At 46.3% G+C, this 22,631-nt stretch overlaps 1 protein-coding gene across 1 annotated transcript in view; it reads right to left on the bottom strand.

Moving 5' to 3' along the window:
* Positions 1 to 8,132: 8,132 nt before the first annotated feature.
* The window catches only part of LOC144113430 (homeobox protein Nkx-2.5-like), a 66,901-nt gene continuing 52,402 nt past the window's right edge, over positions 8,133 to 22,631 (bottom strand). The window contains exons 2-3 of the mRNA XM_077646502.1: positions 13,582 to 13,751; positions 8,133 to 10,738 (exon numbers count right to left, since the gene is read on the bottom strand). Of these exons, the coding sequence (XP_077502628.1) occupies positions 10,433 to 10,738; positions 13,582 to 13,751 (476 nt within the window). The 3' untranslated portion in view covers positions 8,133 to 10,432. The remainder of the gene's footprint in view (positions 10,739 to 13,581; positions 13,752 to 22,631) is intronic.

The following is a 22,631-nucleotide window of genomic DNA, read 5'->3' as shown; positions in this document are numbered from 1 at the left end:
TGCATTCAAAGTAAGGAATATTATCATGCTAACATTTAAACCTTGTTACAGTGTTAAAAATCTTTAAAATAATGTTATATGCTGTATTATGAATAGTAGTTTAACGTTTTAAATAAGCATTGGCTCAATAAACTCTCCTTAAAAATCTTTAAAATAATGTTATATGCTGTATTATGAATAGTTGTTTAACGTTTTAAATAAGCATTGCCTCAATAAACTCTCCTAAGCATTCTTATAATGATTGAATCATAACTACAAAACAACATCACAAATATATTTCGAGCACAGGGTCCGAGAACATTCCCCGCTGTTCTTAAAGTAAGCATGTTTTTTCAACTAGCAGTACTTTGCAACTAAATCTCTTACATTGTGCCTGCCATAGACGAATAAGGGAGCAAATTATGTTTTTTAAGGTTTGGGGGGGTTTAACGTGCCAAAGCGATTCAGGCTATGAGGGACGCCGTAGTGAAGGGCTCTGGAAATTTCGACCGCCTGGGGCTCTTTAACGTGCACTGACAGCGCAGAGTACACGGGCTTCTAGAATTTCGCCTCGATCGAAATTCGACCACCGCAGCCGGGATCGAACCCGCGTCTTTCGGATCAGCAGCCGAGCGCCATAACCACTGAGCCACCGCGGCGGCAAGGGAGCAGTTACTCATTGGCATCCACCCAAGCGCAGCCATACGGATACAAAGAAGAGTTATACAGCTCGCACAGAAACTTTCTGGTTCAAGAAAAATTCGTCGTGGATCGGCGTTCGAACCCCCTGCCATCGTATCCCCGAAGCAATGCTCTACCAACTGAACTAACCGGAACGGCTGCATAATATGGTAGGGCGAGAGCGAATTGATTAATAACTCGAAGAGCGATCAGTATTGGCCAATATGTTTTAGGGGAATCCCGCAAGGTGGAAGACATTTAATAATGGATGAAATTACTCACTGACATCCACCCAAGCGCAGCCCTACGGCTGCAAAGGAAAGCTGTACAGCTTCCACAGAAACTCCGCAGTTAAAGAAAAATTCGTTCTGGTCCGGGGTTCGAACTAGGAACCACCGCTTCACCGGAGCAGTCGTTCCACCAACTGAGCTAACCGGTACGGCTAGCATATAAAAAGGCGAGAGCGAATTGGTCGATAGCTCAAAGTGGGAAGAGCGTTGGTCAGATGTTTTGGGGGAATCCCCCAAGGAATCCCCCAAGGTGGAGTAAATTTAATAAGGGACTGTTCCGGTGAAGCGGTGGTCCCTGGTTCGAACCCCGGACCAGGACGGATTTTTCTTTAACTACGAAGTTTCTGTGAAAGCTGTATAACATTCCTTTGAAGCCGTATGGTGCGCTTGGGTGGATGCCAGTGAGTATTTTGCTCCCTTATTAAATTTACTCCACCTTGAGAGATTCCCCTAAAACATCTGATTGAGCTGACATAAATTGCATGAACAACCGAATTATTTAGTTACAAAGCTTCGATTATTACCAATTCGCCGCTATCACTCATGGAGCACCCCTCACGAATGGCTATATAAGCTTGACTCCATGGTATCCACTCTGAAGCGAGTGCATGAGTTTCACGTTGTGGTGTATTGTGAAGGCCAGGTGTCGCCCTAGTAGCTGGTTCTCGCTAAGCGTCAAGTTTTAAGTTGTGTACTTCCACAACTGTCGTGCCTGCAACCTCGTACTGGGTTACTTTACCATTTTCGCCAATGTTGCAGATATGTGGTTTAAATATTTACAGAGTTAGGTAAAGGCTTTTACAACGTTCATGTGAACATTCCAGAAACATATTAGGGAAAAAGAGACAAAATTAAATTAGCGTTTTATCAAAACAAAAAAAGCAAGATTGTTGTAATGTTGCGGTACTACTACTACGACTACTACGTGGATATACTGATCAATTTACCGGGACCTCAACAGCAAAATAGACGACGTGGCCCTAGTTTACTGTTTCACCACATTTATATCATCAGTTCCACATTTCTATCATCCCTCCAAGCAAAATAATTTTAACAGCGTTTTATCGCTAACACGAATTTTACTACCGAAATGTGGTTCAACAAAGGCCCTTTCTGCGATGTATTTTGAAAGCCACTTGCCCTCTGTTCCAGTGCAGAGTAAGAACTATATCAGAGGAGTCAGCCGTACTTCTTTCTTTATCTCTCGTCTTCGGAACACCTTTGCGCACACGTCAATAAGGTACAGTTGTCTTTGAATGTTAAGAATTGCGTCTCCCAGACTTTTTCTGGACATTGGTGGGGAAGAAGTTTCCTTTTTGGCGCCTGAATTTTCCACCCTGTCGCCCTCGCTTCCTCTCTTTCCTTTCTATGTCCTAATTCGCTCTACTTACGGTGGCACCCATATTTCAAGCCCTCTGTTACGAAAATTTCGCTTTAAAGTGACCACCGAGCTCCTCTTGCCAGTCTCTTCGCACCTTCTCAGTAGCCTTGTTGGCTATTGCGATCGTTTTTTTTTTTTGCCCGTGAAGCTACGCGTCCATTGTCACGTCTTTAGAAAGCGGGGCGTTCTACCCAGACAAGTTGATGGGCGCCTTGACGTACGCACTATTGTGGGCCGCGGTCGTGACCTCAAAGCTGCCGATGAGGCAGCTGTGCACAAGGCGTTCTCAGCAACCCAACGGCGCCCAGCACTTTGGAGCAAGCGCCTCTGCACGCGCCGCAAGAAAGCGGGGGGAAAATGTCAGTGGCCCCGTGCACTGGTCAATTGCTCGGCAAACTGGGGAGCTCGCAAACTAGCGTAACATCTGGCGCCTGGCGCGAGAACATTGCTCAGTCAAGGCGCGAACGAACGAGAAGTCCACGACTCTGCCGCATGACGTACATTGAGTGGGCACTGAAAGCGCTGAAATTGCCAACTCTGTGGAACGGACTTGCATTGTTACGACGGTATAACGGCCAGGAAAAACAAAATGGCGTGATACGTTTGTGGCATATTTAGAGCTTCTGGGATAGAACAGAAAGCAAGCGCGTCGAACTACAGGCTTATAGTAGTCATTGCGGTGAAAAGCCTTCGTAAGCCAGAAGAAATAACCGGAACCATACAGCTAGAAATTTTATTTCACCATGCGGATGAAGGAAACAAGATTGACTGGACGTAAAGAAAGCCGATCTAGCAATTAAACTTGAGGTTTCTTTCACGCTTCTGCGTTGTCGCCTACCTCCGTAGGTCTGGTCTGGCGGTCTCCACTTTGCGCACGCTCTATGCTGAGCCCGAAATGATAGATCATTCCTTGTTGCCCTGCCGGCGCTTCTCCTCTTTACCGAGGCGCCTGCTGGAACACCCGTTTCAACAGCTCGGTCTGAGTTTGTCTGCTGGGGTTGCTCTTTCTCTTGGTGCTTCTACCCTTGGGCACAAAGTCAGAAATGTGCCTCCGCCGTTCAAAGCTTCCTTTAAGTAACGATACGGCTCCCATATAGACATCTTCCTGAATTCCACCTTCTGGCTGCTCATGCAAAAAATTAATCTGAAATCCAACCATCCAAAACTCTGCATGTATAGCTCTCTTTCCATTTTTAGTCACCGATCTCGAAGCAGCCAATTTGTTCTTAATTTAAATTTCACAACCTGCATTCTTCATTTTTTTTCTTCATTTGAAAAGCCTCTTTGAGTATCTGTCAGTCGCCACCTGTGTCTTGGTCAATGCCCTGCAGTGGGTACGCGCCATTTACTCCTTGAAGACAACAAGAACAACAACAACAACATCATAATCAACAACAACAACAACAACATAATGCGAATGTCAGCGACAGCTGGGATAGGGCGGAACTCTGGCGCCAGTCTGAGTGCTTGAGTCGCTCTGGGTAGGGGTGCGGGGTGCCTGTTGCGTTTATGCCTTTTGTTGAGTGCGTTGCAGCAGCCGGGTACAGTGAACAATCCCGGCTTGTGCGGCTGTGGGGTGCTGGGAAGGGGGTGCGGGGTTGGCGTGCGTCACTCAGGGTTGAGCACGGCCCCTCGGGTGTCCTGCGTGACAGGCGCAGCAAGAGAAATGGTTGAAGGGGAGAGTTAGAAGTTAGAGGAAGAGGATGCCGATAGAAGATGAGCGGAGGCAGAGGGGAAGAGGATGACTTAATTTCGCCGAGCAAGGCACGGACAGCTCTCTTTGTAAAACAAAGCGATGAGAAGAAAGGGAGGCAAGATGGCGACATGGAGTCAGCGTTCCCCGTTGCTTCTAGCCGTCCTCGTAATGACTGGTAGCGACAGGGATCGAGATAAAGAACAATATCCTTATTAATAACGAATGGAATTATGGACTTAGCGATGCAGTCGGCTGCCGCAAAAGTTAGGTAGAAAAAAAGCAGTAAACCGACTCTTAGAAACAATGAGGGAAACTTCAGAAAAATAAAGCAGAAAAGGAAGCCAATTGAGTATCACAGTGACGCGTGCTAGGGTCCCAAACAGCGCGGTTAATCGAACCAATATTGGACAGATATTGGCAAATACCGGTCCTACAAAAGACCAGAGTAAAATCATCCATTTCCAATAGTTGCCGATTACCTGTGCTGCTTGCGGTACGGTTTAGTGGGAGAATGGGCAAATACTACGTTGTTCCAGGGCAGATTTGATCAGCGGCAGCAACGAGAGGACGACGCCGCAGGCCGTCTTCATGCGATCGGCTCAAAATCACCAAGCGTATTCTTACTGCGCGAGGGAAGTTACGTCGACAGCTTGCGACTTTTAAAGGTTTTACATTGTAGTGGGCTATACAGATTGAGCATGCGATTCGAAAAGAGTGCGCAAGATGGCTCACGAGTTGAATATTAAGACTTGCCAGACGTGCTGGCGTTGTGCTCCACATTTATTACTGCACCAGCCGAGCTGTGTTTAGATAATTCTACTGTGCTCGCTTACTCGAAATTAGTAACAGAGCACCGCGTCACATTGAGAGTGACTCAAAGTTTTGTGTGGCTACGCTTGAAGCGTAGTTTAAGAGTGTGCGTTGTTGGGCTAGTCGTCGAAGTCTGTGCTTGTGTTACGAAAAGTTTACTTGCCCACTTCTTTTTGTTCTCCGTTGTTTTAACATCTGCCCGATTAAGTTCGCTAGAAAACGTTGCGCAACCTTGGCTTGTTTTTTATGCACGCGCGTGTGTGTAGGTGGGAGACGCGAAGGGGGGGGGGGGGGGTCGCTATGTGGAAACGAGGCACAGTGACTGTATCAATCCCGGTGGACATTTGAACCATTCCGGGAGGAATATGGCGGAGGAGGATGTGAAAGGAAGGGGTAGAGAAAAAAGTCGCCATAGCAGAGGGCTTCGGGTTAATTTCCACACCCTGGGATTCTTTAACGCGCGCTGAAATCGCACAGCACACGAGCGTTTTTGCAAGAAGGGGGGGGGGGGGGGGGGGGGGACACGTACGTGCGTGCTTGCGCGGCATACATCGTTGCTAAACATCGTTGAAATGGGCAGTTTTTGTTGAGTTGCCTCATGAACTAGATTTGTTGTGGCATAGTGCTAGGTACAAAGCTGTCACTGCTAGCTTTTGTACAGGCTCAATTGCTGCCATTCGCGCATACTCGCCTACTACCTCTACTCTCATGTGAAAGTTACCTTTCAGCTTAATATCAGGTCCAAGTTGGATCTGTGAAATTCAGAAGAACAGCAAGCTGGAGCAGAATTCGCTAACAATTAGATCTTTCGGGAGTAAAACTTCAAAAGTCATAGTTACGCACAAGTTAGTCGGTGGCGCGGCAGAAAGTTCGCATAAGTGAATGCAGCGTGTATTTCAGCAATTCTTGACAAACACAACTATGTAACTTACTCGTTTACCTTATTTTTGAAGCTGCTTCGGTTCAGAGGCGTTTAAAAAGTTGTAAACATCAAAGCAGCGGGAACCAACATAGAGGAAGAGAAGGCTATAACAGCCTATCCTTGAGCGCGTCTCACCCTTTATGCATTGTTTTCGCTGGCTTTATCCTCGTAGATATTCGCATACTGGCCCCAAATTTGCCATTAGATGCTAATATACGTTCACAAAAATTATGGAACGAAGTACTCAAATCAATGCATTGGCGCGCAACCAGACCATCCTAATTCTTCGCTAGTGTTTTATTATAAAAATACGCTCTCATCACAATCCCCGCCGCTTATGAGGAAGTTGACCTGTTCAAGCGAGCTCCTATAGCGTTTTTCCGTAGTATGTAGTATTCGTGACGCTTGAATTTCCTGGAAAAAGAAAAGAGAAACCTCGACATTGGTTAAGAGTGCAAGGAAGCTGCGTCAAGCCGGTTTCTGCTAGCGGCGTGTGCTCGGTAATTGCATTCCCTTGTGATTCGTGCAACAGCAGACGCTCTGTTCACCCGCGCCGAAGCCACGTCGTTTTCTTCGAACAGATACTGGCCGCTCGCTTCCCGGCTTCTGCATCCAGCGATGCTCTCGCGTGTCCTCATCAGTGGGAGCAGCCCCAAAAGTGAGGACTGCCTTATTCCCGTTACTGTTGTCGAGGACAGAGCGTCTGTTATTCGCAACATTTAATTTTAGTTACTTATTGTTGCCATGGGGACAGGAAGACGACGTTCCCAAGCATTGGGGAACGGCGAAAAGAAGGTAGTCAAGTAACGCTTGTTGCTGGGCTAGTTGGTGCATAGTTCTATGTACAAACGCTAGCGCTAAATAAGACACATTCCAAATAACTGTAGCTTTAGATAGAGGTCGTGATCAAGTGTCCCGCGAATTAAAAGAAGCCTTTTTAATTAAGAAAACAGGCCTGAGTGCCGTTAGCCATGTTTCTATCTTCTTGTACAAAACCGAAGAAGCCTTTTTAGAAAAGTTTTTCCTGATACGAACACGTGTGCAGGTGCTGTGGTTTTTCCCAGTGTAATCTGAAGGGTTCAGTGCACTAAGCCTTTTAGATGGTTTTCTTGTCTCGCGTGCTTTTTTCTGGTTTTTTACGGTTTTAAGGCATTTTGGTTTTCTCTTCATCATTTCGGATCCCATTCAAAAATGTTTCTTTGGCCCTTTACAACACGTGTCATGCCTTTTAATGTTCTTTCTCCTATCTTATCGTTTTTAACTAAGTCATGTTTTTAGTGTTTGTCTTTTATCGCTTTTATGACCCTATTCATCTTTCTGACGTTTGCTGCAGCTGATAGGTGGCATGACGGTGAGCCTGTATATTATGTGTTTCAATAAAAATCAGTTCTCAGTAGCGCGTTGTCTTGTCCACCTTTCTTGTGAATGTGTCTTATTTTGCGCTAACGTTTGTACGTGGAGCGAAAAGAAGGAAGTAAGTAAAGATTAGATTTTCTCGTTTTCACATTACACTTCGCACTTGCCCCTTACGACTGTACGAACTCGTTAATATCTTTATATATACGCCTAGAAGACTATCATGGTTTGAATTGCTAGAAATAAGCACTGTTTTATTAAAGAAAACAACATGATTGAAGCCGCGTTTTTTTTATCATTTAATTTAACTTTACGACTATAAGCTTTGCGTTCACCCATAAAGCCCGTTTCGCGGGTATAATTATTCTCAGAAAGTAGCCGAACTTGTGCCTTTGGCTACCAAAGGCGTGTCATTCTTTGGCTGCCAGCTTTTGGGCGAAACCGACAATTCAAACGTTGTACACTGCACGCAAGAAGGAAAAAGAGCTCAGTGGTTGCACACGAAAGGCTGGCGATTAAATTTCGGAGTTACATTTGCACGAGTTCAACTTTGGTATTCACAGATGACACCCAACACTAGTTCTCGACTTTCACTTACCGTGGCCGATGTCTTGTGCTAGATGTGCAGTCCTTTCATGCTTAAATGTGTCACCCTTCGAGAAATGCCCCGTATCTAATGACGCGGCATTCTGCGACGTGGTATGAGGTGTGAAACTTTTATCCGTGCTCCATTCCTGCTGACATCTATCTGACGTCATGTGGTTAGTGTACTGACAGTGATTCACTTCTTTTTTGGCTGTTTGACGCAGAGCTGAAGGAATCAAGTGTACATACAGAAAAAATCCCGCAAAGATGGATGCGTTGCTACGCTTGCAATGCGCAACGTCTGTATTCTGTTCTTCAAAGTGCGCATTAAGCAGGGCACTGTCTCATTAAACAAATAAGTGAAAGACGGATAATTGCCCACATGCTGTGCTTGCAAAAATGGCCTGGAATGAAAGTCTGTGGAGACACATTAAGAAAGAAAAATTGAGTCTTTATGGACATACATGTTCCACTTTTTCCTTTCGAAACACTTTTCACATTGTGGCCGCGTGACGAGTAATTGCGGACAAAATACTTCTAAGGCACCACGAGACGAACAAACATTAAAAAATTTTCGTTATCTCAAAGCTTTAACATACAACAGTATAGACTTTCCGACTAGTTGTGTTACTCGAAGTCTATAATAGTCATGGGTAAACATAGCATTGTGATCATAATGTCTGCACGTGTGCGGTGCAATCACTTAACAGCGTATCTGTTGCGCAAACACAAAACAGAGATCGTGCAAAAAAAAATGCTTACATGAGATATAAAAAAAGCTCGCTTGTGTGCTGTAAAAGCAGTAATTAAGCATGGATGAACCAGTGACACGATGCTCTCGCCAAGTCTCACGGCTGCAGGACACATATGTAACTGTGTCATTCGGGTGCCTAATCGTTACGAGGAGGCTTTATAGCTCGATTCGATGGGCTCGCCCAACTACTGAAAAGGAGGAATCGTTCTCCTGGGCACCCCCTCTAAGCTGATTCAAATTAAATAAATAAACTTTTCTTTCAGATGCAGTTACATTGTTGCAAAACCTGAGCACCAGTTGCTCAAGCAAAGAATTTCAGCGTTTCTCAAATGTTGTAATACCGAATCAGAGCTCCGTGCCAGCTAAAGAGTTCTCTGAGCATCGTCTAATTTATATTTTACAGCAATTTCGAGTGTGAATTTGGAGAATGTAGTTGCCTGATGCTTGCTACGCCTCTGCCACTCAGTGAATCGTAGAAATGCAGTTTATTTATCGTTGCACGCGCTGATTGTGACTTTTCAGCATCCCTGATATCAGTCTTCATTACGGTAAGAAGTTGATAATTTTCGACTATAACCGCTTTGGCGACCAATATCTTAATGAATTTTGTGCTCCTTATGCGCAAAATTCGATGCGGGTTATAGTCGAAAATTATCAACTTCTTACCGTAATGAAGACTGATATCAGGCATGCTGAAAAGTCACAATCAGCGCACGCAACGATAAATAAACTGAATTTCTACAATTCACTGAGTGGCAGAGTCGTAGTATCAGGCTACTACATTCTCCCAATTCACACTCGAAATTGCTGTAAAATATAAATTAAACGATGCTCAGAGACCTCTTTAGCTGACATGATATCTTATTCGGTATTGCAACATATGAGAAACGCTGAAATTCTTTGCTTGATCAACTGGTGCTCAGGTTTTGCAACAATGTAACTGCATCTGAAAGAAAAGTGCATGATCTAGATACTGTTACCAGCAGAATTTAATACAGGCGCACTTATTTGTGAAAAAAAAAACAACTGCGAAAACTGCAGATTTTAAAATGTTGAAGTATCATTTTAACTGTTCATGGCTCCTCATATAAAAACAGATGTGCAAATGCAACATCAACAACCACTTCAAACTAAGTATCCCGGGTAATGGCTGCGCAGACGCCACCAACAACGAACAGCATTGACTTGTTTGGTAAAGTCGTTGCAGCTACTTTCATATTTCACGCCGCGCGACGACTGCGTTGGATGGGGATGAGGCTGGAGAAGAACGAGCGATATGCGAGGCGCTGAAAGCGAGGCGGATTTCACTAAAATTTTATTGGCTGGCCAACGTCTCATCTGTAGCCAACGTCGACATTCCCGCATCTGATGATTTCCCCTCTTTGGTTAAGAAGGTTGTGCGCGAGGGGTTGACCGTGCAGCTTCAAGATGTGAATCCTTACCTGGTGCATCACTAGGGCTCCCTTCCCGAGCCACGTATGCAGCAGCCAATGTCCCTCGCGCGTTTTCACCCTCTTCCCCACCCAACGCAGACGCTGCGCGGCGTGACACATTTCATCCCACTCTTTTCTACAGGCTGCCCGAATGTCTAGCACGTGCCGCTTCTACCGGACGCTGAAACACTCAACAATGTCATTTCCTTAGTACTGCTCGTTTAGCTGAATGTCGTGTCACTCTACCTGCATAACACTGTATACTGGTAGTCAGACATCACGCCAAAAATATGTGCCTACCATCGTCCTCCGCATCATAAGTGTTCGTAAGCACCGGATAAGTTTCAGAGCAGGCTTATTTTCGATTCTAAGCCCTTTGTGAACCCTCCTTGCGGATCACGGACGGTCTAACCACCGCTAGCAAGGATCACGCGAGATGATGGGCTGCAGGAGTCCGCGTATCGCGATACACGCACACGTGCGTGCACACACGTACGCGATCGCCAGTCGCACTGCGCCCTGCACAGTTCCATGGAGTGTGGCGTTCACCACGTCCTGATGGCGCCTGTGGCGGTTGGTCTGTGGCCCCCCATGGCCGGGTACATGAGAGCGCTGGCGTCCGGCGGCTGCGGTGGCGCCGGCGGCGGCGGTGCGAGTGCGGTAGCGCCGGCGAAGTACGGGTGCATTGGGTATGACGGTGCCGGCGGCGGGAACGGCACAGCGGGCTTCCCATCTCGAACCAGCACGGGCACTGCCACGCGACGGGCGCTAGCCGCCGCCACCATCTCCAGGGACTTGTCCTGCGTCTGCCGCTTGCACTTGTAGCGCCGGTTCTGGAACCAGATCTTCACCTGCGCCACCCGGCGGATAGCGCTCGTTAATTTGGTGTCCCGTTACCGCTGGTTATAGCTTTTACTTTGCTGCCGTGGTGGCTGAGTGGTTATGACACTCGGCTGCTGACCCGAAAGGCGCGGGCTCGAACCCTGCCGCGGCGGTCGAATTTCGATGGAGGCGAAATTCTAGAGGCCCTTGTGCTGCGCGATGCCAGTGCACGTTAAAGAACTCCAGGTGGTCGAAATTTTCGGAGCCCTCCACTACGGCATCCCTCACAGCCTTCATCGCTTTGGGAGGTAAGCACCCATAAAACCAACTAAAACTGAAGCTTTTATTTTTCACACAACCATGCACAGAACGTCCCTCTCATTCTCGGTAACCATACCAGCTCCACATGCTATAGGCTTTATGCAAAAACTGGCGCCCCCTTGCGTTGACCGCGTGTGTTTCCAATATGCCGGGGGATCCCGGATACCACAGTATATGGAACTACGGGTATAGCGGAGCGCAAGTTGGCATCTATCGTCGTCCAATATGCCCAAAGACTACTCTGTACCTTGCTGTATACAATAAAAGGATCCACGGATAACCAAGGAAACAAGTGAGGGTGCCAACCTCGTACGCTTTATTTCTCGCTGGGAGCAAGATGCGAGGCCGGCGGGAAGCCAGTTGCGGGTGTTGAGTGCTTTTTTAAAGGAGATCATCAGGTCGGGGGCAGACGAAGTCACAATGCAAATAACATGTGCAGAACTAGAAAAAGGCCCAAAACTGAGCTGTTTGCTTCTCTTGTATTTGCCGAGGAACACTCCTGCCTCCTAGCAGTTACGGCGCACTGCGTCGGTCAGGTAGTAGTTTCTCACGCGGGATTAGTTTTGCGTCTGCCGCTCAGCTTCATGTGCCCATTGTTTTATCGTTAACGTACGTTTCGGTTTTATGCAAGCCGTATGCATTCTTTCGTTTGCGAAGTGGCACAGGCGATGGGATTCGCAACGGATCTACCTTAGCGTAGCCCCAGTGCCAGTAAGTAGCGTACGCAGTAGGCAGCGCAAATCGGTCATTCACCGCTCGGGGTCGGCTGTTCGATCTTCGCGTATTTTACGAAGATCGAATTTTCCAAGCGATGGTGTGCACCCACATCGCAGCATCGGCAGTCATTGTTGGGCCATCACTCTGCCGAATACCTCTATCGTGCAGCGCAGAAATGCAACCAACAGCACAGATGACCAGGTCGTGTTTTTTTCTTCTATCGTACCGAAGCTACTCTTTAGCTGTGCATGAGGTGCGCGCTAGTGGACGGCTACGGATTAATTTGACCACCTGGGGATCTTTAACGTGTGCCGAAATTTCCATACACGGGAGTTTTCGTATTTGGCCTCCATGACAAAAACGGCTGCCGCGGCCGAGATTGTAACAGAGTCCTTTGGCTCCGCAGCAGAACACTGTACTCTCCCTTTCTTCCTATTTCCGAAAGTAAAATAGTCTCATCCAGTGGGGATACTAACTGAGCTGCTAATCTATGGGGCGTATATGGGGACAATAAGAAAATGCCGTTGATTACAGGTGTCATGTAACCGTTGGAAAATCGAGTCGGCAATCGCTTGTCCAGAGCGATTCTTTAACCTAACCTGTGCTGCTGAGAACAGAACAAACACCCAGCAAGCGACACGCTGTCAATGAAGAGCTTGTGAAAGAGCCTGGACATCCCTTTTCTCAATGTCACGTGTCCTCGTCGACGTGCTGCATTGTCTTCGGTGGCGTGCTATATTTTTCCTCTGAGCGCTGCAGCCTCTCACATTCGCAGCCTAATTTCGGCTCCTTCCGACGCGCCGTCTCACATCGCGGCACACTGGGGATACTGGGCGCTCTGAGAATAAAACAGCGTTACTTTTCCGAGTTTCATTATCTTCGAAGCAGGGACGGTTGTTCGAAGTAACATTCTCGATACATAGTAAACTAGTGCCGATTTCATTCTTATCACCACCGCGGCAACGCAAAGGTTGGGTTAGTACTGCAGAGTGGTTCCATTCAGGTTCTGCACCCCCTCCCCTCTCCCATAATAAATAACTCTGAGCCTTTTCGTTGAGAGGTTTGCCGCGCATGGTGTATGCTGGAAAACCATTATTGTAATACTTGTACTGGAGAGAAGAACTGCAGCAAGCAAGGCTGGTTTTAAGATGAAGATGGCAATTTGATTTCAATAGCTCAAGGACAGCCTGACCAAAGAGTGCCACTTCCTTCACTGGACTAGGTTCCCGAAAACGTTTTTATGAACCACTCGCCGTTGCTTGCGGGACTTGAAATAACGAGAGGCTGCTTCGGAAAAATCGACCACTTATTTACACCGTATTGCCCTGATTTTACCTTGTATAGTATTTCTAAAGGAAAGCCCCAAGAGAGAAAAATCGCACAGAGTACTAACGCATTTAACTTCTCGGTGAAATTGTTGAGCGTTGAATCCTAGAGCTGAACACAACGTCTTAACCCCCCCCCCCCTTTTTTTTAAAATTTTCGCTACGATTCTGGAAGATGTGGGCGCAAAACCAGCGCGACACTCGCGCAACGCAAAAGAAGGTCAAGTGAAACCCAGAAAAGGTTGGAAAAATATCCAGCACAGAGAAGGGGTTCTTTTGCCGAAAGGGCGCCCTGCATTTAATCTCGAAACAAAAAAAAAATAAAGAATGAGGAAGGAAATACGAGCCCGGGAGATAAATAGAGAGAAAGCGAGAGAAAGCAAACAGGTCACGGCAAACTTGATGCCGCGCGCAACACCACCTGCCCGATACAGCGCGCTTGCGACAAAATCAACGCGCGGCCGCTGAGCAGCGCGACAGCGGGCATGCGCGCCGTGCGCCCCGCATACCTGGGTGGAGGTGAGCTTGAGGGCGTTCGCCAGCCGGTCCCTCTCCGGTGCTGAGAGATACTTCTGCTGCTTGAAGCGCTGCTCCAGCTCGAACACTTGCGACTGCGAGAAGAGCACGCGGGGCTTCTTCCGCTTGCGCGGCCGCGGGCCACACTCCCTGCCGCCGGACTCTGCGCACAGGGAAGCGTGGCGGACAGCTTCAGGAAAAATGGGGAGAGGGAGATTGTTCGTAGCCTCGGACATCTCTGCAACGCCCGCCGGCGTATCACGTGCGATGTCGGCTGTAGAAACGCCAGTATTCTTCATTTATGTTCGCGACGGAATATCTCATTCTCAGAATGTTAGGCCAACGAAAAACATTTCCCAGTGTGTCAGTTGCCAGAGGTATCGAAAGCCTGCTGTGAGTAACGGCAAAAGTTAACACTCCAAAAAAAAAAAAGCAATCTAACATTCAGTCGAGCACACTGGGACATCAGCAGGTCATAAAACGACTTGCAGTTTTGATATGAATTTGCATATTGGTACCTTAGTATGTAGGCGCAGATTAAGCGTCATTAGAGGCTCACAAAATTACCCTAGTTTTCTCATTTTAATCATCCAGCAATAAACAATTTTCTATCCGTAAATCTACCATTTGTTTTCTTTCCTCCCATTTTTGCAGTCTTGGGGCCCGTAAGAAGAAAATGCTGGAAATCTAAAATTCTTATCTGACATTTTCATTACCGAGGCATTACAACAGTATAGTAGTAGTAGTAGCAGCAGTAGTAGTAGTAGTAGTAGTAGTAGTAGTAGTAGTAGTAGTAGTAACAGCAGCAGCAGTAGAAGTAGTAGTAGTTGTTCTGCGCTACCGAGTGAAGAGACGAGTGATTACCGGGCCCCCAACATGGGAAGCCCAAACAAGAAGCCTCTATTCATGCCCGCAGGCAGAATATATACACACTGAGGGGCACCGCCCCCTTGCTCCTGGCGCCATCGCGCGACCACTCAAACAAGCACAAGGCGGCGACCACTACGACAGTAGTAATAAATTTAATTCAATTCTCGGTTAAGTAACATATGTACTCTTACGTAGTCGAGCGTTTGACGGAATCCCGTCTGGCGAGGAGGGAACATAATAGCAGAAAAAGAGGAGCACTCGCCAAAAAAGAAAAAAGGAAAAACAAAGACGTTTCGGGGCTCGTACGGGTCCCTTGTTCACAATGGCAGCGGATGGGCACCTGCGCCGTACATAAGTAACCACCGTCGCCCATCCGCTGCCATTGTGAACAAGGGACCCGTACGGGCCCCGAAACGTCTTTGTTTTTCCTTTTTTTTTTTGGCGAGTGCTCCTCTTTTTCTGCTATTATGTACTCTTACGTTATCAGGGAACGTGTTCATTAGATGCACTAGCTTTTAATAAGCAGCCTTTAAGCTTATCCTCACCGGATGCTCCCGAGGCAAGCTGAAATGGTCGTACTCCTTTCTTCCACTTGTGCGTGTGCCTGTGATTTGTCCTCGAAGGAACCACCCGCAGAACTTACACCTGCGACTTCGGTATGGGCTGATTTTGACTGCGCCTACTGCACGAAAGTGTGCGACGTTTCCACCTCCCAAGGAGGGTCGCCGTAGCGATGCAGGCACAACCTTTATTTAATATGCAGTTCCCCTGCGTCAAGATGAAACGTTACACTGAAACTCTGGGCGAAACGTATTAATCATTTTTTGCGCACGCAATTGCTTTATCATTTTTTTCTTCGATAACGATGTAGAAGAATAATTAGTCGATTTCTAAGTATAATGTTGGCGCATAAAATTACAGAGTACCCAAATATGCATAACGGGGTGGTAGGAACTCGAGCCGCGCTTTGAATATGTTGATTCTTTCAACATGCTGGAAACCAAGGGCTTAAGCGGGATTTTCAAGGAATACGGGTCGATGTCGGTACTCCACGCGTGTATGATCGTGCGTGTATGTGTGCGTGTGTGAGTCATATGGGAAAATCGATTGCTTCCTCGGCGTACTATGGGTAAACAACACGTACATCAAAGCCCACTACGCGGATGTGGGGAACTTAAAGTAATTGATTCATTTTGTTCAGAAAAAAAAATTACTAGAATTGCGGAATCCCTTAAACGCAAGCCGCCACGATTTCGTTGGTTTTTTTTTAGTCCGCAACGGCGTTTTTACACTTTTTTTTTTAATTTCATTACAAGCGCTGGACAAAATGTGCCGCAGTTCTCTACGACGCTTCCTGAGTTTACCTGGGTTGTGCAATCGCCTTCGACCCTAAGTCGCAGCCTTTTTTTTATCTGCAAGGCCTGCGTGCCTGGTTTGCTTCTCTTTCTATCTCCTCCTCTGAACTTCCTACTACATCTTTGCCCTCCGCTCCGCATGGTAGCAGGCTGAATGGCAATGTCGGGAGTCACCTCCGCATCATCACTTTTTTCTTCACTAATCTGCCTCTCTTTCCGTTCTCCTTTTCATAGTAACAACCCATGCCTATATCAACCTAGCTTTAGGTGCACTCGTTCTAGATTCCAGTGCATTTTTTCGACTCACCATAAGTGCTTACCATTTTCACCATAAGTGCACGATGGTATCATGCATTCTTTTTTTTTTCAAAGCATAGAGTGATCGCGATTTGGTACTGCGAGTAACGCCACGGTGTTTAGCAAAACACGTCCACTCCACTGAATTCCTTCCTTGTTGCGCGAACACTTCACAAGTTCGCCCCAATAAACGTCTAGTATTCCGGATCCTACTAGCGCTTCCTTCAAGCTAGCCATTGCCATTTCGAAACTATACCTCAGTACAACATTGACCCGTCGATTCCACGCCTGACAGCAGTCATAAAACTAACAGTATCAAAAGCACACCAGCAATATGGCATTAATTCCATTTATTAAGCATTTGTGACGCTCCTTGTTTTGCCTAGTACAAGAAACGAAAAGTGACATCTGACCTGTCGCCCATCACTGTTCACTTCGCAAAATATTTCTAATTCAGCTATATAGCTGCAAATGTCAAATGCGCGGAAGAGGAAGTTGCAGAACCATAGCCTGGACAACCTTTTCCCAGACTAGTAACCGAAAGTATGCATAATTCCGCTCAAATGCAATGCGAAATTTTTAGCGCGCCTTCTCGCTGTACGGGTAGTACAAATATCAGCTGCGTGTGTGCGATTTCAAAGCGAGTTTGAGAGGAAAAAACAACCCTGTTCTTGCACAGAAACATGCTTAATGCAATCAACCCGCACTTTCGAGTTCCGCTTATCAATCATGCATAGACACATGCATGACCGATCCTTCCTGGCTATCTGAATATTTATCGCGAGACCGCATGCACCTTGGATGAATGATAGCACATTAGAGGGGAAAACACCTTTTGAGGCACGTCTCAACCCCCACTCAGCTGGAAAAGAGAGGCGTAGCATTATCAGTTACCACACAATCACTTCCATGTCATGCGCGCACAAAATGAAAGGTTATCAACAGGCAGGTGGGCAGGCTAAGTGCCAGTAGACATTCTGTGCACCTCTACACTTATGTTGCAAAATAGTCGTCTAAGAGCATCAAGACCAAGGCTGAAGAGGGAAACAGCAAGGAAACCGAGGCTACAAAAGTAATATTTCCCTACAACAACAAATGTAACCCCGGAAACTGCAGTGCTGTTTTCATCCGAAAGAACCTGAAGGGGCTTTTGAAGATCAACGAGCTGCAGCATGACGCAGACAGGACTTCGAGCGTAAGACACACTGACATGAGTGTGAGCAGTTAGAAAGGGTAATACATAAAACAGCGTTTCCTTCAGGAAGACCTAAGTCTGGCTGACAGCTAAGTGTATAAACGAAGTACTAAGACTACATAGGAACGCTTTTCACAAAGTCGCCCGGACAGTCCCAGCAACCTCGCGACACGCTTATCCTATTTCACGCCGATTCGAAGACGCAGAGATCGTAGCCAAAGCAGAGATAAGATAAATAGGGAAATAGGCATGCAGGCAGATAAATAGGGAAATAGAATGTAGTCACTCGAAAGGTATAACTTGAAGGAAGCCAGTAGCCACCGAAACCAAGGAAGTCACAGGGGTATGTTGTTTTTTATTTGTGGTGTTGTCCAAAGGACTCTTGCCGGTGTGTTTCTTAACCTGAAAAATAATTAATTAGAAATTAACCACTGGCGGCATGTGCTTTTTTTCCGTCCATTCTAATCAATTATCTTTCAGGTAAAAATGATTACACTACTAAATGATCAACACCGCAAATAAAAAAATTCTTCATGCTTTACTTGGTTTTCTGTGACTGTTGGCTTCCTTCAAATGGCCGTAATAAGGAGCCCCTCATGCCACTTCCTTTTGTTTGCTCACGAGCTTAACAATGACCTCGGCTCTGGCAGTATTGATGGTACTGGTAGCAGAAGATGGTTCTCGCACAGCTCCGCCTATTACTGTTCGATCATGTTCCCACGCGGCGCTTGTATTAGAGTACGTTCTACGTCCGCCGCTATGGACTAGAGTGGCGCTAGTGCACACTCTGAAAGTTAGGCCACACGCAACACGAACACACTCAAAGTAGAAGGTTGGACGGCCGCCGCCATAACTCAGTTGGTAGAGCACCGCATACGCGACATGCACAGGCCGTGGGTACGGATCCCACTGGTGGTATGTGGTTATTATTTTTTCTACTCTCGAATCAATTATCTCTCAGCTAAAGAAAAGATTGCACTACTAATTTCTCATTGATCAACGCAAAAAGAACAAAACAAGAACATTCCCTCATGCTTTCCTTGGTTTTCTGTGAGTGTTGGCTTCCTTCAGGTGTATGTCATAACAAGCCAGGGAGGCATCTGACCCTTGTCCGCTCAGATTGTGTAAATACGCTATCCACTGCGCTCAGTGGTAAACGAAATAGAATTTCTGTCAGCATAAGTGCGATCAAAGAGACAGGAAGAAAAACATAAAAATGACTTCGCGTGAAAAATAATAAACAATAAAACAGTTTTAAGCTCGCGTTACGCCCTGTAAGTTCTTTGTCACTATATTGCAGCAGTGCAGCTCGATTCAGTACAACGTATCAATTTGAATCAGTCGTACACTGTCTAATACTTGGACATTTTTAGTTCTATAGTTGCAATCCAGCTGCTGAACCAGCTGTCTCGTTTAGTTTAAATGCCACCCCGTGGTGTCGGTTTAGGTAAGCCTCTGCACTGTGTCTTGCACTGACAAGGCATTCAACATTTTTGTGCTGTGGTTTCATGGGATGTGAGAGCCGTTTGCTGCCTTTGCGTGTTTTGTCTGGCCGTCGCGAGCCAAAATGCCGATGGATAATCCTGTTCCAATTGGCGTCGTGCGGACAAGACAGAGTGTTAATTGCTGATGTAACATTTTTAGAGAAACCACGGATGTAGGTCAGCAGATAAGGCTGGAGTCATCGGCGTACAGAAAAATTAAATCCGCACATCCCACGCGTCTCAGATTCGTGCGCCAAACGGCTCCGCGTCAAGAGTCAGCATGCCTCCTTGGCAAATTTGAATGCGGCCGATAACTCCATTTTCGGGACTACGAGGATACAACCAGGACTTCTGGCGTATATTTTACTTGATTCGCACACGTGCTGAAGTGCGTAATTTTAGAATCTCGAGAATAACAGCAAACGCAAGTGTGTGTCGCTCACGTTGGACAGGAATGTAGAGAAGGCGACAGATGTATGCCTCAAATTCTCGGACTTAGGTAATATACAAGTGTCCCTACGGGGGAGAAATTCTTGCCAGAATAATAGCAAGAAAATTTCTTATAAGAAAATTTCTTAAAGAAAATTTCTTATAAAGCAGCAGAAAAAACAACCATGCCGCCGGTGGGATCCGAACCCACGAACTCCGAATATCGCGTCCGGTGCTCTTACCAACTGAGCTACGGCGACGGCTGTCCAATCTGCTGCTCTCGTGGGTATTTATGTTTACTGGGTGTAAGCGAGCCTTGAGAGTGTTAACCAGCGCCACCCTCGACCATAACGGCGGACGTAGCACGTCCTGTAATACCGCGAGCGTGACGTAGAACGTCATCTAACGGCGAGGGCGGAAACTGTGTGAGAGCCCTCTTATGCTACCTATGGCATCAAGACTGCCAGAACCGAGACCCTCGTTATGCTATTAGCAGACAAGTTAAAGGAAATGAGGGGCCCGTTTGACAAATTTATGAAGGGAGCCAACAGTCACCGAAACCAAGTAATTTTCTTTAAGCGATTTATTAATCTAAGTATTATTATCCCACTGATAAGCATAACACATGAAAAAAAATTAACGTTCCCCTATGCACCTTGGTTTCGGTGACTGTTGGCTCCCTTCATATCATCATCATCATCATCATCATCATCATCATCAGCCTTATTACACCCACTGCAGGGCAAAGGCCTCTCCCATGTCTCTCCAATTAACCCTATCCTTTGCCAGCTGCATCCACCCTTTGCCTGCAAACTTCTTAATCTCATCCGCCCATCTAACCTTCTGCCGCCCCCTGCTACGTTTGCTTTCTCTTGGAACCCACTCCGTTACCCTTAAGGACCAGCGGTTATCTTGCCTTCGCATTACATGCCCTGCCCAAGCCCATTTCTTTCTCTTGATTTCTACTAGGATGTCATTAACCCGTGTTTTTTCTCTCACCCACTCTGCCCGCTTCCGATCTCTTAACGTTACACCTATCATTTTTCTTTCCATGGCTCGCTGCGTTGTCCTTAACTTAATCTGAACTCTTTTCGTTAGCCTCCACGTTTCTGCCCCGTAGGTGAGTACCGGTAAGATTATGCTGTTGTACACTTTCCTCTTGAGGGAAATTGGTAAACTGCCACTCATGATCTGCGAGAATTTGCCAAATGCGCTCCACCCCATTCTTATCCTTCTAGTTATCTCCCTCTCATGATCCGGATCAGCTGTCACTACCTGCCCTAAGTAGACGTATTCCGGCACAATTTCTAGGCTCTCGCTGCCAATTGTGAACTGTTGTTCCCTTGCTAGGCTGTTGAACGTTACCTTGGTTTTCTGCATGTTAATTTTTAGACCCATCGATCTGCTCTGCCTGTCTAACTCGTTGATCATGATTTGCAGTTCACCTCCTGAGTGACTCAGCAAGGCAATGTCATCAGCAAATCTCAGATTATTTAGGTATTCTCCATTTATTCTTATTCCCAGCTGTTCCCAATTCAGGCCTCGAAATACCTCCTGCAAACATGCGGTGAACAGCATTGGCGAGATCGTGTCTCCTTGCCTGACGCCCTTCTTTATTGGAATTTTATTGCTGACTTTATGGAGGACTATAGTAGCTGTGCAGTTGCTATATATATCTTCCAGTATTTTGACATAAGGCTCTTCTACCCCCTGATTACGCAATGCCTGTATGACTGCTGAGGTTTCCACTGAGTCGAACGCTTTCTCGTAATCAATGAAAGCTATATATAGAGGTTGGTTATATTCTGCGCATTTCTCTATCACCTGATTGATAGTGTGAATATGATCTATTGTGGAATATCCTTTACGAAAGCCTGCCTGATCATTTGGTTGATTAAAGTCTAACGTTGCCCTGACTCTATTAGCGATTACCTTAGTAAATACTTTGTAGGCAACGGATAGTAAGCTGATCGGCCTGTAATTTTTCAAGTCCTTGGCGTCGCCCTTCTTATGAATTAAGATAATGTTTGCATTCTTCCAAGCTTCTGGTACAGTCGAGGTCATAAGGCATTGCGTATACAGGGTGGCTAGTTTTCCTATCACGATGTCCCCTCCATCCTTCAACAGATCTGCTGTTACCTGATCCTCCCCAGCTGCTTTCCCCTATTCATTGCTTCTAAGGCTTTCTTTACTTCATCTTTCGTTACTGGCGGGATGACGCATTGCGGTGCACTGCTGTCTTTTTCATTAGCGCTCTGATTACATTGGCTACTGTACAGGTCTGTGTAGAACTCTTCGGCTACGTTAACTATCTTATCCATATTGGTAATGACAATGCCTTGCTTGTCTCTTAATGCATACATCTGGTTTTTACCTATGCCTAGTTTCCTCTTCACTGTTTTTAGGCTACCTCCGTTCTTTATAGCATGCTCGATTCTCTCCATATTAAACTTCCTTATGTCGGCTACCTTGCGCTTATTTATTAACTTTGATAGCTCCGTTAGTTCTATTCTATCGGTAGTGTTAGATGCCTTCATGTTTTGGCGCTTCTTAATCAGATCTTTCGTCACCTGAGATAGCTTCCCGGTATCTTTTCGAACTGTCCTACCGCCTACTTCTACTGCGCACTCCGTAATTATTGATGTCAGGTTATCGTGCATTGAATGAACATCAAGATCATCTTCATCAGTTAATGCCGAGTATCTGTTTTGCAGCGCTATCCTAAACTCCTGTGCTTTCCCTCTTACGGCTAACTCGTTAATGGTCTTCTTCTTCGCTAGCTTCTTCCGTTCCCTCTTCAGGTCTAAGCTAATTCTAGACCTTACCATTCTATGGTCGCTGCAACGCACCCTTCCGAGGACGGCCACATCCTGAATGATGCCAGGTTTAGCGCATAGTATGAAGTCGATTTCATTTTTAATCTCACCATTGGGGCTCTTCCAGGTCCACTTCCTGTTTTCTCGTTTGCGGAAGAAGGTATTCATGATCCGTAAATTATTTCTATCCGCGAACTCGACTAATAACTCTCCCCTGCTATTTCTAGAGCCTATCCCATAGTCACCTACCGCGTGGTCGTCAGCCTGCTTCTTGCCCACCTTCGCATTAAAGTCGCCCATCAGTACAGTGTACTGCGATTTTACTTTATTCATTGCCGATTCTACGTCCTCATAGAAGCTTTCAACGGTCTGGTCATCATGGCTGGATGTGGGTGCGTAGGCCTGCACCACTTTCAGCTTGTACCTCCTATTCAGCCTAATTACTATAGCTGCTACCCTCTCGTTAATACTGTAGAACTCCTCTACGTTGCCAGCTATATCCTTATTAATGAGGAAACCCACACCTAGTTCTCGTCTATCCTCTAACCCGCGATAGCACAGTATGTGTCCGTCCTTTAGTACTGTATACGCCTCACC

This window comes from Amblyomma americanum, chromosome 1 (genome assembly GCF_052857255.1).
Source record: "Amblyomma americanum isolate KBUSLIRL-KWMA chromosome 1, ASM5285725v1, whole genome shotgun sequence".
NCBI classification, from domain to species: Eukaryota; Metazoa; Arthropoda; class Arachnida; order Ixodida; family Ixodidae; genus Amblyomma; species Amblyomma americanum.
The sequence above is the reverse complement of the archived record's forward strand: the minus strand, read 5'-3'. Positions and strand labels throughout refer to the sequence as shown.